Source organism: Poecilia reticulata, linkage group LG4, assembly GCF_000633615.1.
Source record: "Poecilia reticulata strain Guanapo linkage group LG4, Guppy_female_1.0+MT, whole genome shotgun sequence".
Taxonomy (NCBI): Eukaryota; Metazoa; Chordata; class Actinopteri; order Cyprinodontiformes; family Poeciliidae; genus Poecilia; species Poecilia reticulata.
Window position 1 is genome coordinate 12,920,498 of NC_024334.1, and position 12,529 is coordinate 12,933,026.

At 41.6% G+C, this 12,529-nt stretch overlaps 1 protein-coding gene across 1 annotated transcript in view; it reads right to left on the minus strand.

Moving 5' to 3' along the window:
• Positions 1-12,529, minus strand: part of LOC103464061 (cadherin-2-like) — a 154,792-nt gene that overhangs the window by 83,475 nt on the left and 58,788 nt on the right. Inside the window, 1 exon segment of the mRNA XM_017304265.1 lies at positions 9,677-9,891. Coding sequence (XP_017159754.1) covers positions 9,677-9,891 — 215 coding nt within the window.

Genomic DNA, 12,529 nt, shown 5'->3' on the forward strand with positions numbered 1-12,529 from the left:
GGCTCTCCAAAGCCATACCCATTCGACTTTTCAATCCTGGGGCTACAGCAGTAACAATAAAGGAGGGAGCTGTGGCAGGATTTCTCCATCCTGTTGAAACCCTGCAGCCATCTGCTGCCACCCAAGAAAAACCACAGCTTTCGGTTCCTTCCACTGTTCCGCTACATTTGCATGAACTTTATGTCCAAAGCTCTTTCAACCTTACAGAAGCGGAAAAGCGCMATCTGGCGGAGTTGCTTTGCAACTACAGCAGTGTGTTTTSTTCTSGACCTAATGATCTTGGCCGCACCAGTTTAGTCCAACACGATATAAATACCCGTCYTGGGGCACCGGTCAAACTACCACCTCGCYGGATGGCTGCAGAAAAACAACACRATGCGGAGCAACAGATCGAACAGAGTCTTCGTGATGGCCTGGCCCGTCGCAGTCACAGCAGCTGGGCATCACMTATTGTTATGGTCCGYAAAAAGGATGGTACGTATYGCCTTTGCATGGATTATAGAGCTCTTAATGACAGTACTATTAAAGATGYTTATCCTCTTCCCCGTATTCAAGATACGCTCGATACCCTGTCATCTGCCAAGTGGTTTAGTACGCTTGACCTTGCCTCAGGGTACTGGCAAGTGGAACTTACACCCAGAGCACGCCRAGCTGCTGCTTTCTGCACCAGAAGTGGACTGTTCGAGTGGAACGTTATGCCATTCGGGTTGTGCAACGCACCTGCAACGTTCCAACGCCTTATGGACCGCGTGCTGGCCAGGTTACAGTGGGAAACATGTTTGGTGTACCTCAATGACATCATTGTGCCTGCTCGGAATGCACCTGAAATGCTGCTACGGCTCCGTCAAGTATTTGACCGACTCCATCAGGCCAATTTGAAATTGAAGCCCGCCAAGTGTTTTCTTTTCCGGCACCAGGTGGCTTACCTGGGACACATTGTGTCAGAGCAAGGYGTGGCCACTGATCCAGACAAAGTCCGTAAGGTGCAGGAGTGGCCAACCCCAACTTCCATCCAGGAAGTCTGCAGGTTTGTTGGCCTTGCATCCTATTACAGAAGATTTGTGAAAGACTTTGCCACTATAGCTGAACCTTTGCACTCCCTGACACAAAAGTATGCCCGGTTTCAGTGGGGCATAAAACAACAGAGAGCTTTCGACACACTTAAAAACCACTGCACCTGTGCTGGGTTACCCACTCGACCAGGGCGACATGATTTTGGATACAGATGCTAGTGACACGGGTATTGGGGCTGTTCTATCCCAAGTGCAGCAGGGAGCAGAGCCTGTTCTAGCTTATGGGAGCCGTAAGCTGTCCAAGACGGAGCAGAACTATTGTACAACCAGGCGAGAATTGCTAGCTGTGGTTGAATTTACATCCTACTTCAGGCAGTACCTCCTGGGGCGTACTTTCACAGTACGTACTGACCACAGTACCCTCAGATGGTTAACCAGGTTGAAAGAACCGGAGGCACAACTGGCAAGGTGGCTGGAAAAACTGGCTGAGTACAACTTCAACATCATTCACCGGCCAGGCTGTCAGCACGATAACGCTGACAGTGTGTCGAGACGTCCTTGTCGCCAGGCATGTCCTTGCAATCTGCAAGACCCTGCTACCTCCTCCAAAGACTTTTGCCATAAAGAGGTGCAGTGTGAGTTAGACCCCCATTTCAGCCTGGGAATGCTGAGTCCAGTGGGTGTAGTTAAGACCAACGCTGAGCCCCAAAGCCCTACAGAGACTGAAGTTTACACCACAAAGACTAGAGAGACCCCATTGTTTTCTGGTTGGACAACGAACCAGCTTCGCAAAGCCCAGGAAGAAGATCCTGACATTGCACCAATCAAAACGTGGATTTAAACTTGTAGTGAACGCCCTGAGTGGACTACCGTGTCCCCCCACAGTCCAGCAACAAAAGCATATTGGGGCCAATGGAAAAGACTTCAGCTGAAGGAGGGCGTTCTCACCCGAAGATTTTACTGTCTGGATGACAAGCAGTTTTATTCCCAGATCATACTGCCACGTTCTCTCCAGTCGGATATCTTCAGGCACATGCATGAAGGGGCAGTAGGAGGACATGTTGGAGTGGAGCGTACCGTAGCCCGCATCCAGACACGGTTTTACTGGTACCATATGCGAGAGGATGCCACTTTATGGTGCCAGACCTGCACAAACTGTGCAGCTAAAGCAAGGCCATTGAAGACACCACGAGCCCCCATGGGGACTGTTCGTGTTGGCGCTCCAATGGAGCGGGTGGCTCTGGACATAATGGGACCACTGAATGAAACAGAACGCCATAATCGCTACATTCTTGTCATACAGAATTATTTCTCCAAATGGGTGGAGGCATTTCCCCTGCCTAATGACCAAGCAGTTACTGTGGCTGAGGTGTTAGCTTCAGAATGGGTTTGTCGTTATGGGGCCCCACAAGTGCTACACAGCGATCAAGGCAGAAACTTTGAATCTGAAGTCTTCCACAAAATGTGCAGCTTGTTCGGGATTGAAAAGACACGCACCGCTCCTTTTAGACCACAGTCGGATGGGCAGGTTGGAAGATTTAACGCCACCTTACAGACAATCTTGGCAACAACAGCCGAGAGGTGCCACTGGGACTGGGACCTTATGATCCCCTATGCCCTCATGGCCTATAGAACAACTAAACACAGTGCCACCAAATTCACACCTAACTATATGATGTTTGGACGTGAGGTAAGCGAGCCGGTTGACTTAGTGGTCAGCCTACCTCCGGACAATGAAACGGACATTACTGCCCCTTTGTACATCCAGCAACTCCGTGAGAAACTCGAACTGGCTCACCATATTGCCAGAGATGTGCTTTGTGCTTCTGTCACCCGAGCCAAGCGGCAGTATAATAAGAACTGTTGCCGGACACAGTACCGTGTAGGAGATGCTGTTTGGTACCTTGTAAAAGGGACCCGAAAGAGCAAAAACAAAGTGAAGAAATTTCTATCGTCGTACGAAGGCCCCTTCTTCATCCTAGGACAACTTGATGACCTCATCTTTCGCATTCAGAAAGATCCAAAGACCAAAGTGAAGGTGGTTCATCACGACCAACTGAAACCCTACCTAAGCCGCGACCGACTGGACAATGCATGCACAGATGTTCAAGATAGGGAGCTTGATTAGAGTAAGTAGAGTTCTGTGTGTAGGAGCGGGATCATTACAGTTCCTGGTCGTATGTTTTGTGACCGTGCTAAAAATAAACGTTCAGCTTCCGAAGAAACCTTTTAACTGTCTCTTGTTTGCCGCACCACTCTGCTGTGAACCACAAGGGAGTTAACCCTGAAGTCCCCAACCTCTTCAGCCTTGGAGCGAGACGGAGCTCCCCTGTGTTTCCCCCACAAAGTTTGGAGGTTCATCAGCAAAGGTTAACTATATATATATATATATATTCACTTTTGGATGGCTTCATTGGTAATCTGTGTCAACACAGAGATTACCAATGAAGCCATCCAAAAGTGAATACATTATTCAGCAAACCAAACATTTTGACATTATCAGGGTTGCTATTAACAAGAACCCAAAATACAAGTCATGTTTGTTCATTTCTACTTTTTACATGATTCTATCCACTCACTGTTCAGCTGTCTTCATGGAAAATCTTCAATGTATGAAAGTGAGAAAATGTGTCCAAAACCTGTAACCTTAAGTAGTGATAAATAAGATTGAGTTTAAACTTTTAGGCCCCCAGTTAATTCTTAGTGACCAAAATCTGGAAACATTGAAGGTTTGATTAAAACTAGAACCAGTCAGATTAGAAGGAACAGTGCTTTATTTGTTTTCAGAATAACTTGAACATCAGACGAATCATAATTAAATGTATTGAAGTTAATAACAGATTGTTAATGCACTTCAACTCTGCAATGAACCTCAGCCACATTTTTTTGAATTAGAAATTGATAGAGATTTTTTTGATATTATCATTTTGTTGCTACTTTAGTTCATATTCAGTCTAACGTTAGTCAGTTTAAAGTGTTCTCTTCTCTAGTGTGTATGAACTGACCTGGAGGTCACAACTGCCTGTTCATCTACATGTGAAACAGTGTGACAGAGATTTGAACCGGGCTCAGATCATAGGTCAGATGTTAAATTGTTTTACGACCTTTGCTGTGTTTGGGTAAAATGTTTTACGACCTCTGTTGTTTTTCCTCTGCTGTCTATCTTGCCTATCCTCCCTCTTTGAAGTTTGATAATAAAAGACAAGCTGTACCCAAAGAAATTCAGAATGCTCTGTGAACGGCTCGGAGGAGCAGTTGACAGAGTTTTTCTCCTTTTGCAAAAGCTTAGTCAAAAATTCATATACGTTGTCTGTGGTTCTTTTATGTAGGTTCTAGGAAAATACCTATCAGAAATGTTTCATCAGCACATTGGGCACATGTGATTCCTGCTCCAGAAAGGTGAAGGTCTCTGGACATCCTGAAGGTAAACACTGACGAACAGTCAGGAAGATGGACACTGATGAGATATCCTATAACTCAGAGGATGCACGAAGAACCACGCTGGTCTGTGGCGACAGTTTACCAACATCTGAAAACACATTGGAATATATTATGAATGAATTCTGACACTATTAAGTTATTTCAACACCCTGAGTGCCGAATAGTGTATATTCGGCACTATTACACGTTCTATAGTAGCTTAATACAAAAATCATTGTTAGCTCACCTGCACTGTCTGAGCCACCTGCTTTCTTCCTGCTACAAGGCAGAGATCAGCTTAAATACTATTACTAAAATGGTTACAAATCAGATGTAATAGCCCTCCCACCGCGCATTTTCTTGAAGTCTCAGAAAAATTACAATCAGGCTATTAAAAAAATAGCTCAGCTCTGTCTTCTTCTTTTGTATCAGAAAAACTACTGGCGTTAGGTCGCATAGTAATGAAACACGGCACATGGCGCCTGGAGGCGGGGGGCTATACCCCCCCACCACCAGTAGGCGGCACCCTGCTACAGAGCCGAGTCGGGCTGGTGGAAAAGCGGTCACTCCGAAATAGAGCCGAACCGAGCTGCTGAAGTAGAGTCGGTGGAAAAGGGACATATGTTGACTCAGTTAAATCTAGTTAAGGAGATACAAACATAGATGGAGATAGCTACATAGAAAGATAGAAACATAATGGTTTTTATTGTAAGAGTAACATTGTTATATTGAAATGGGCTATGACAATAGAGCATCACTTTATAAAAAAAATTGTATTTACTTTTGGCCTATAACCTGTTCTGCTGAGTTTGTGTTGAAGGAGAAAAAAATAGAGGGGGGGACTACATATTCACCGTTAGCACAGAGATGCTGAAAGCATGCTTAGCTCCAAAACAAAGATAATTAGGACCATTTTAGTTTGTGGTGCAACAGGAATAAAGTGTTATGAGGTATCCAAAAAGAGCAACTCTGCTGCCTTAAATACTATTACTAAAATGGTTACAAATCAGATGTAAGCAATGTGTTGATCCATTAGTTGCTGGCTCCAAATATGGCTCTAACAGGCTTCCTGTGTGATCTGATGCTCCGTCTGCCATAAACACAGGTCTGATGTCACTCAAAATGCCCTGAAGCCTGCTGGCCTGGGACAGATAGATCTGCAAACGTCTGTGTGTCTAAGCCTAATCTGCCTTTGTTTAAACCTAGAGACCTCCCACTGACATGAGTTTACTAACCTCAGGCAGCTATCATCGTGAAAACAAGGAAAATCCCTCTGTAAACAGCCCCACCAACTCTGTCATCTAATTTAAAATGACTGATAAATAGCAATCTTGGATACTTTGAAGTTAGGATCTTATTTTTCAGCACTTGGGACACAGGGACAGCACCACCCTTAGTGCCATCAGAGTATGTTGTTTCATTTCTGGGTTAATAAACTAAATATATAGAGAGATTTTTGTTTTTCGTTTTCAAGGTAGCACTGTCGACTTGCAGCAAGAAGGTCCTGGGTTCAAGTCCCAGTTTGGGGTCTTTCTGCATGGAGTTTGCGTGTTCTTCCTGTGCGTAGGTGGGATCTCTCCTGGTACTGCAGCTTCCTTCCACAGTCCAAAAACACGACTGTTAGGTTAATTGGTCTCCCTTAATTCTCCTTAGGTGTGAGTGCATACATGGTTATTTGTCCTGTCTCTGTGATGGACTGGTGACCTGTTCAAGTTAAACTCCACCTTACACCCATTAACCACTGGAGATGGGCACCAGATTTTCTTACATTAGTGTTTGCTCAGTATCTATCTACAGGCTGCTTGATGGATTTCTCAAAACGCATTTTAATACTGTAATCTATGTATGTGTCAGGTAGTAGTTACCAAAGTTTGGGAGATCCAAACCTTCTAGAGCTTCAACCTTTGGTAAATGTTTATACTTATTTGATTCACCGGAGCTATCAGAGATTTAAAAAATTGTAGAGTTTTTAAAATTCTTAAAATACCTCTGCATTTTATCCTTGCTTCCAGTATTCTATTTAATTTTGTTGTAGCTTTAGTTTTCTTATTTCATTTAGCAAGTTTTCGTCTTGAGATGTAGCATAAGCAGCTTCTAAAGCGTTTATGGGCCATTCCATTTTGAGTTCAGTTGCTTTTGGGGTTTTCTCCTTACATACGATTAATTATTTTACTGTGCATTGCAATGTTTACTGCTTCCCATAGGATGCTCGGAGAGGTTGATCATTTAATAAAAATATCCACTCTCTCAAAGAATTTGGTAAATTCTTCACCTCTGAGTCATGTTGTGTTGAATCTCAAGTATAACAGGTGGAGTGGTTTCCCTGTGTGGTCACTGAAGGCTTCCACTGGATCTGAAGCCAACCTTCAGATCCAAGGTTGTGATGAGCTGACAATCATCATTTGTCAAATGGTTATTAATCTCAGTTCCTGCTCCTCGCAGCTGCATCTGACGGAGTCTGAAACATGATCCAGATATCTGCTGACATCTTCTTCCTCTGTGCTGAGTCTCACCAACTGACACAAGCAATGCAAGGGCTGTTTAAAACCTTATGGTAACCAGTTATCTCTGGGCTGTGTTTAGAGGAACAATCAATCGCTGCCTTGTCTGAATGCAAACAGAGGGTCTTATTATCACTGGTGTACATGAAACAAACTAACAGATGGCAGCATGACTGGCTTTCTCTCAGCAGTTGACACTTGGCCAGTCAGTCGCCTGCTGGGCTGCAAAATATCTGATTTGATGTGTGGTTGTGGATGTCGACACATGTAGATGGAAGATGCACTTGTTTCACATGATGACATTTTCAGACTCTGCCTGAGGTAATCACAGACACTGACGGCTTGTTTGTGTTTGCTAACCAGGCAACAGAGGATAAGGAATACTGACTTTAAAATTTAACAAAAACTTATGAAATATATTAGTGACTCCTTGAATCTGATGTTAAATGCCTGGTTCACTAAATAATATCAGTAATTTGGATGATTTTTTAAAGTGGTTCAAAACACCAAATATAAGAAGAGAGTTTTATTCATGTTCCAGTGTCATGTTCAAGTCTTCCTGCATTCTTCCTAAAATATATTAATCACACATATTAAACTGCTTCATTACTCTATTCATATTTAGTGACATTTACAAAGCATATAGGCAAAAAGCTGGTTGTGTCTTTCAAAGATTTAATTTGATAAGCACGTGGAGGAAGTACCAAGGTTCAATCACATGGCAGGAGTTTGATTAAAAAGGATGAAGTGAAAGAGGCTTAAAGTCATTAATGAATAAAAACTCTGTCCTGCTTCTGAGAGACACAAAGCTGCAGAAGGCCTTGCTCTGATGGCATTTAACCAAATTTAATAAGACAACATAACTTTAGAGGATCAAATGACTTTTATACATCAGCAAACAAAACCAGTACCAGAGGTGTTTATAAAACCACAAACCTAGTAAAGAAACCAAAAACTCAAAACAATAAAGAAAATATTAATCTGATAAAATTTTTAGAAGCTTATATAGGTTTGCAGAAAATACTCCTGTACAGTTGGAAGTAATTGTTTACATAAACTAAATTTAAAAAATCAAAACAGAATAACGTTTTTACTGTTTGACAGTAAATCAGACTCTGCTGTGACTCCTCAGTTCAAATTCAACTGTAAAAGCTGGATATTATCAATACCTTTAGAACAGCATTGATGTCCTCCAGTTCTGCATGAGGGCAGCTGGAAGGAAACTTTGGGACATGCTGCTATTCTAGTCCAAAGTAGAGCATCAATCTGAGAGCAGTTTGAGTGGGAGCACATAAAAAACATTCAGACCCACCTACCCCTCTAATCTAATCTAATCTAATCACATTCAAGGAATTAAATCCTCTGTGTGAAGTATGTGTGCAACACATTCACACAACACAACACATTGTTAGTGGACGGACAGTGCTGGAGTTACTCTTCAACTGTGCAGAAAATTCTGGGTTTGAAATGTTGAGATGCTTTACCAAGGTCGAGAAAGAGTCACACGCTGTTAGACAAAGGGCCCATTGTAAAGAGTTACATGTTTGATTCTGTTAGACACCTAGGTCCATTTCTCACAAAAAAGAAACATTTTCCCAGGCCACAGAGACATGGTGTGATTTCAGGGAGTGTCTTCAGTCCATATAATCAGCTGCCCTCCTCTTTCTCCTGAGACGCTGCACAGACTTTTTTAGAAACTCTTCTCGGATGTAATGGTAAAAGCGTCTCCTTTCAGCGMTGAARGTGAATAAAATAAGTAAAGTCTGAATGCTTTTCTTGGCTGATTTTATGCTCCGTGTGTCAATACAAATTATGATTCATCGATCGGGATTTCCATTCCCAACAGAATCCTTTAAAGCTTTTTTTCATGCCCCCTGTTCTATACTTGGAAATCATCAGTCTGAATAGTTTGCACCTAGTTTTAGAGTAAAGCAGAGCTGTGTGGAAGACATCTGCTGTGTTTGGTTGCATGCCCTTGGTGTTTGGCTCTGCTGTACAGCAGTTACAGACCTGAGCAGCCTGCGTTTCTCAACAGACACCTGTACCGCCAAGTTATGAACACCTTGTTGATACCAGGCTGGACACATTTTGCCCTCAGAGCTGCCTTAATTCTGTAGATTTACCACAGTGTCCGACAACAATCCTCGGGTAGACAGTAGTGTTTAAACATCATTCAGTGGGCCGGAAACATATCCCGCACAAATCACACCACCACCATCAGCCTGCTGAACCTGTCACATAAACTAATCAGAAATGGTGATATAATTTTATGTTTATTATTTCAACATCTGAATGTTGCAGCTGAAATTGGACTTTTAGTGAGCCTGTGTTGCCTCTTGTTCCTGATTTCAGGAGACAGGAGGTTGGGGGGGTGAAGTTGTATCAAACTGTACTGCTACAATCAATTTGAAAATTCAACTGCGTCAAGCGAGGATTGTTCAACGGAAAGGGCAGTAGGAAGACGGTTTTGGGTAAAATAACACCAAACAAAGCAAATTGCCCAAAAATTTCCAAATTCACACAGAAACATAAAGGTGGAGCCTCAGATCTATCTATCTAGACAGTTCATCAACAAAAAAAGTTGATATGAAGGCGAGTTTCACTGTAAATATGTATGATGAATTAAGAGCAGGACGCTAGAAATCCGATGTTGATGCCAGGACTTATGTTGGGTTTTTTGGATACTACAGTATTGGTGACTTGTATAATAAAACTCTTGGGAAGTGTGTGTTGTTGTCGTACCTGTTCTGGTGCAGTATTGATCTCAAGATGAACTCTGGTGTGCCAAATTCTGTTGGACTGAAGGTCTTGAGCATAGATCATGACCTGAGCCTTTTCCTCCACTCCCAGGCTCAGTGGTTGTAGGGTGTATATTACACCTTCCTGACTCACAGTGAAGGCAGAGGTATCTGCAGCCTTCAGTTGGACATTTCCCTCATCACAGTTCCTGAATGTCACTGTGGAGAAGGAGAAACTATTATTCAGATGAATAAATAGGTTGTACTTTTTATATAAATATGAAGATGATTCCATGCAAGTATCTCGTCAATCTGACATCAATGCTTCACACAGGTAATTCTTCATACAACATAACAGTGTTATGCAGCATTTAGATGTCTGAAGAGTCACTCTGGAAAAATCAGAGTACACTTCATTGTTTTTTTAGAACAAAGTGTCTCATGTAGGTCAGTACATGCTTAGTACCAATTCTGTTTTCTACTAAAAGTACAAAATGTTGCTTCAAAAGAACTCCTGCAAACTTGGTTTTATTTTACAATATTGTCTTCTCGTCTATTAGCTGCAGTGAAGAGATGGATGTTTTGATGGTGGTGCAACTAAATAACCTCCCTTGAACTGAACAGTCTCTAACAGATTGCTGTAAATGTTCATACATTATCCATGTTCACACACACTTACACTCTTTCACCATGTTAGAAGGCTGTCTGGTTTAACAACCCCTCCACCCAAGACATAAAGAGAACTGGAGCAGAACTAAATGTGGAGCTTTTAGATGTTGCTGGGCAGCAGCAGTTTGAGTGCCAGGGTTACCCCCACCTAAACACAGAAGCTTTGGAATCACAAGATTCATTCCATGCCACACTTATGTTACAACAATTGAAAATCAATGCACAAATTATTTAGCAAAATGGTAAATGGCCTATACTTGCTTAACACTTTAACATGTCAGAGGACTCAAAGAACTTTACACTACAATCAGTCATTCACACACTGATGGTGGGAAGCTAGAAACAGAAGTGAGAAGGCTCTCTGACCACTAACAGCAGGCAAAGCAGGTGACTTGTTTTGCGCAAGGACACAGCAGCAAAGTGACTGACACAGATGGAATTGAAGTTCAAAAAAGCAACCCACTGCTTACAGGACAAATCCCTACTTCCTCGATCCCCCAATATAGCCATAAGATCAATGAAGAATAGATTAGTTTTATTAGAAATATTTGGTTTTAATAAGAATATTTGACTGATGATTGCAATACGTATTTTATCACATAACCTAACCCCAAACGTACAATAACAGATTTTTTGCATTTATAGGTGATTGTTCTCCATTGGTTCTAATTCAATAGAAAAGGCTCTGTTTACCTTGAAACATGATTTTTAAGGTTATGAATGCAGAACAGCGAGAACCCAAAAAAGATCTATCCATTTTGTCTCTGGTACAGGCTTAGGGAAGTTGGCAACATGTCTGCAGTTACTTTTAAATTTATGAGGTATAAATTTTAAAATGATTCATTTCTCTTCTTTGATCAAATATTATTAAAATTTTTAGGTATTTAAAACTATCTGAAACCAAGCAGAATTACTTTTAATATGTCATACATTTGGACATTAGACATCAGACATGAGTTAACAAATTTATAGACCACCTTGTATTTGATCAGGTATGGCAATTGCAAAACAACTAGTTAAAGCTTAACTAGACATCTCCATGCTGACCAAAACCTTTCATGTTTACTCAAATAGAACCACAGCTGAAGACTGGAGGACAAATGGGTCAATAGACCCTTTTCACAGTGACGTCAGACAATGGCCGCCATAACTCGAAACGGTGTATCTTTACTTCCGGTGTGATTTTGCCTCGGGAAACTTGACTGAAAAATTCACGGATACTCATTATCTTAAGGATATAATAAAAGGTAAGGATAATAATAACTGCATTAAAGTGTTAGATAACCATCATTACTCATTGTCAAGCCACCATTCTCTAACTGTGTATACAATAAACAGCCTCCGATCGGACAGTAAACCAGCTAGCAGCAGCTTTCGCCACAGTTGGGAAAATATATACACCGCAGTCTGTCAGTGTTGTAACGTTAAAATGTTCACTTTCTGTATTAACTGTAATAAAACAGTATTTACATGTTAGCCTTCATCAGTCATTGTCAATTTACCATTCTCCAATTGTATTTAAAGAAACCAGCCTCCGATCGAAGAGTAAACCAGCTAGCAGCAGCTTTAGCCACAGTTAAGAAAAATATACACCGCTCTGTCAGTGCTGTAACGTTTAGAGATTCACTTTATTTATCAACTTTAATAAAACAGCATGTAAGTGTTAGATAACTATGAGGGGCCGTTAGGACAAAATCTATGTTTTGTCTCTCACACACTACAAGAAACTCATGCATACTCAAAAACACATCACGCACACTCTAAAAAAACATCACGCACACTCAAAAAATACTCAAATTGCGTATACATACTACTAAAATGTTTAAAGTTCTATATATATTTAAAAGCACAAATATACTAAGTAACAGAACATACAGTGAGTCAACAATCGAAGCTTATAGTTTAGGATCAACGCATGCGCAGTTGATCAAAAAATTATGCCCCGCCTCTTCCGTGACATTCAAAAAAAGAGTCTCGCTCTCACATTCAAAAGAGTCTCGCTCACACATTCAAAAAAGAGTCTCGCTCTCACACATACATAAAACGAGTCTTAGCACTGTGTGTATGTGTGCGCGCGCAACTTTAGTCTTGTGTATGACCTGCGTGAAGCTGACACCCCACCCACGTCAAAAAATCCAGCAAATAGTCTGAATGGTTAGTGCTCCGTTTGTGCAGGTTTGTGCCGTTA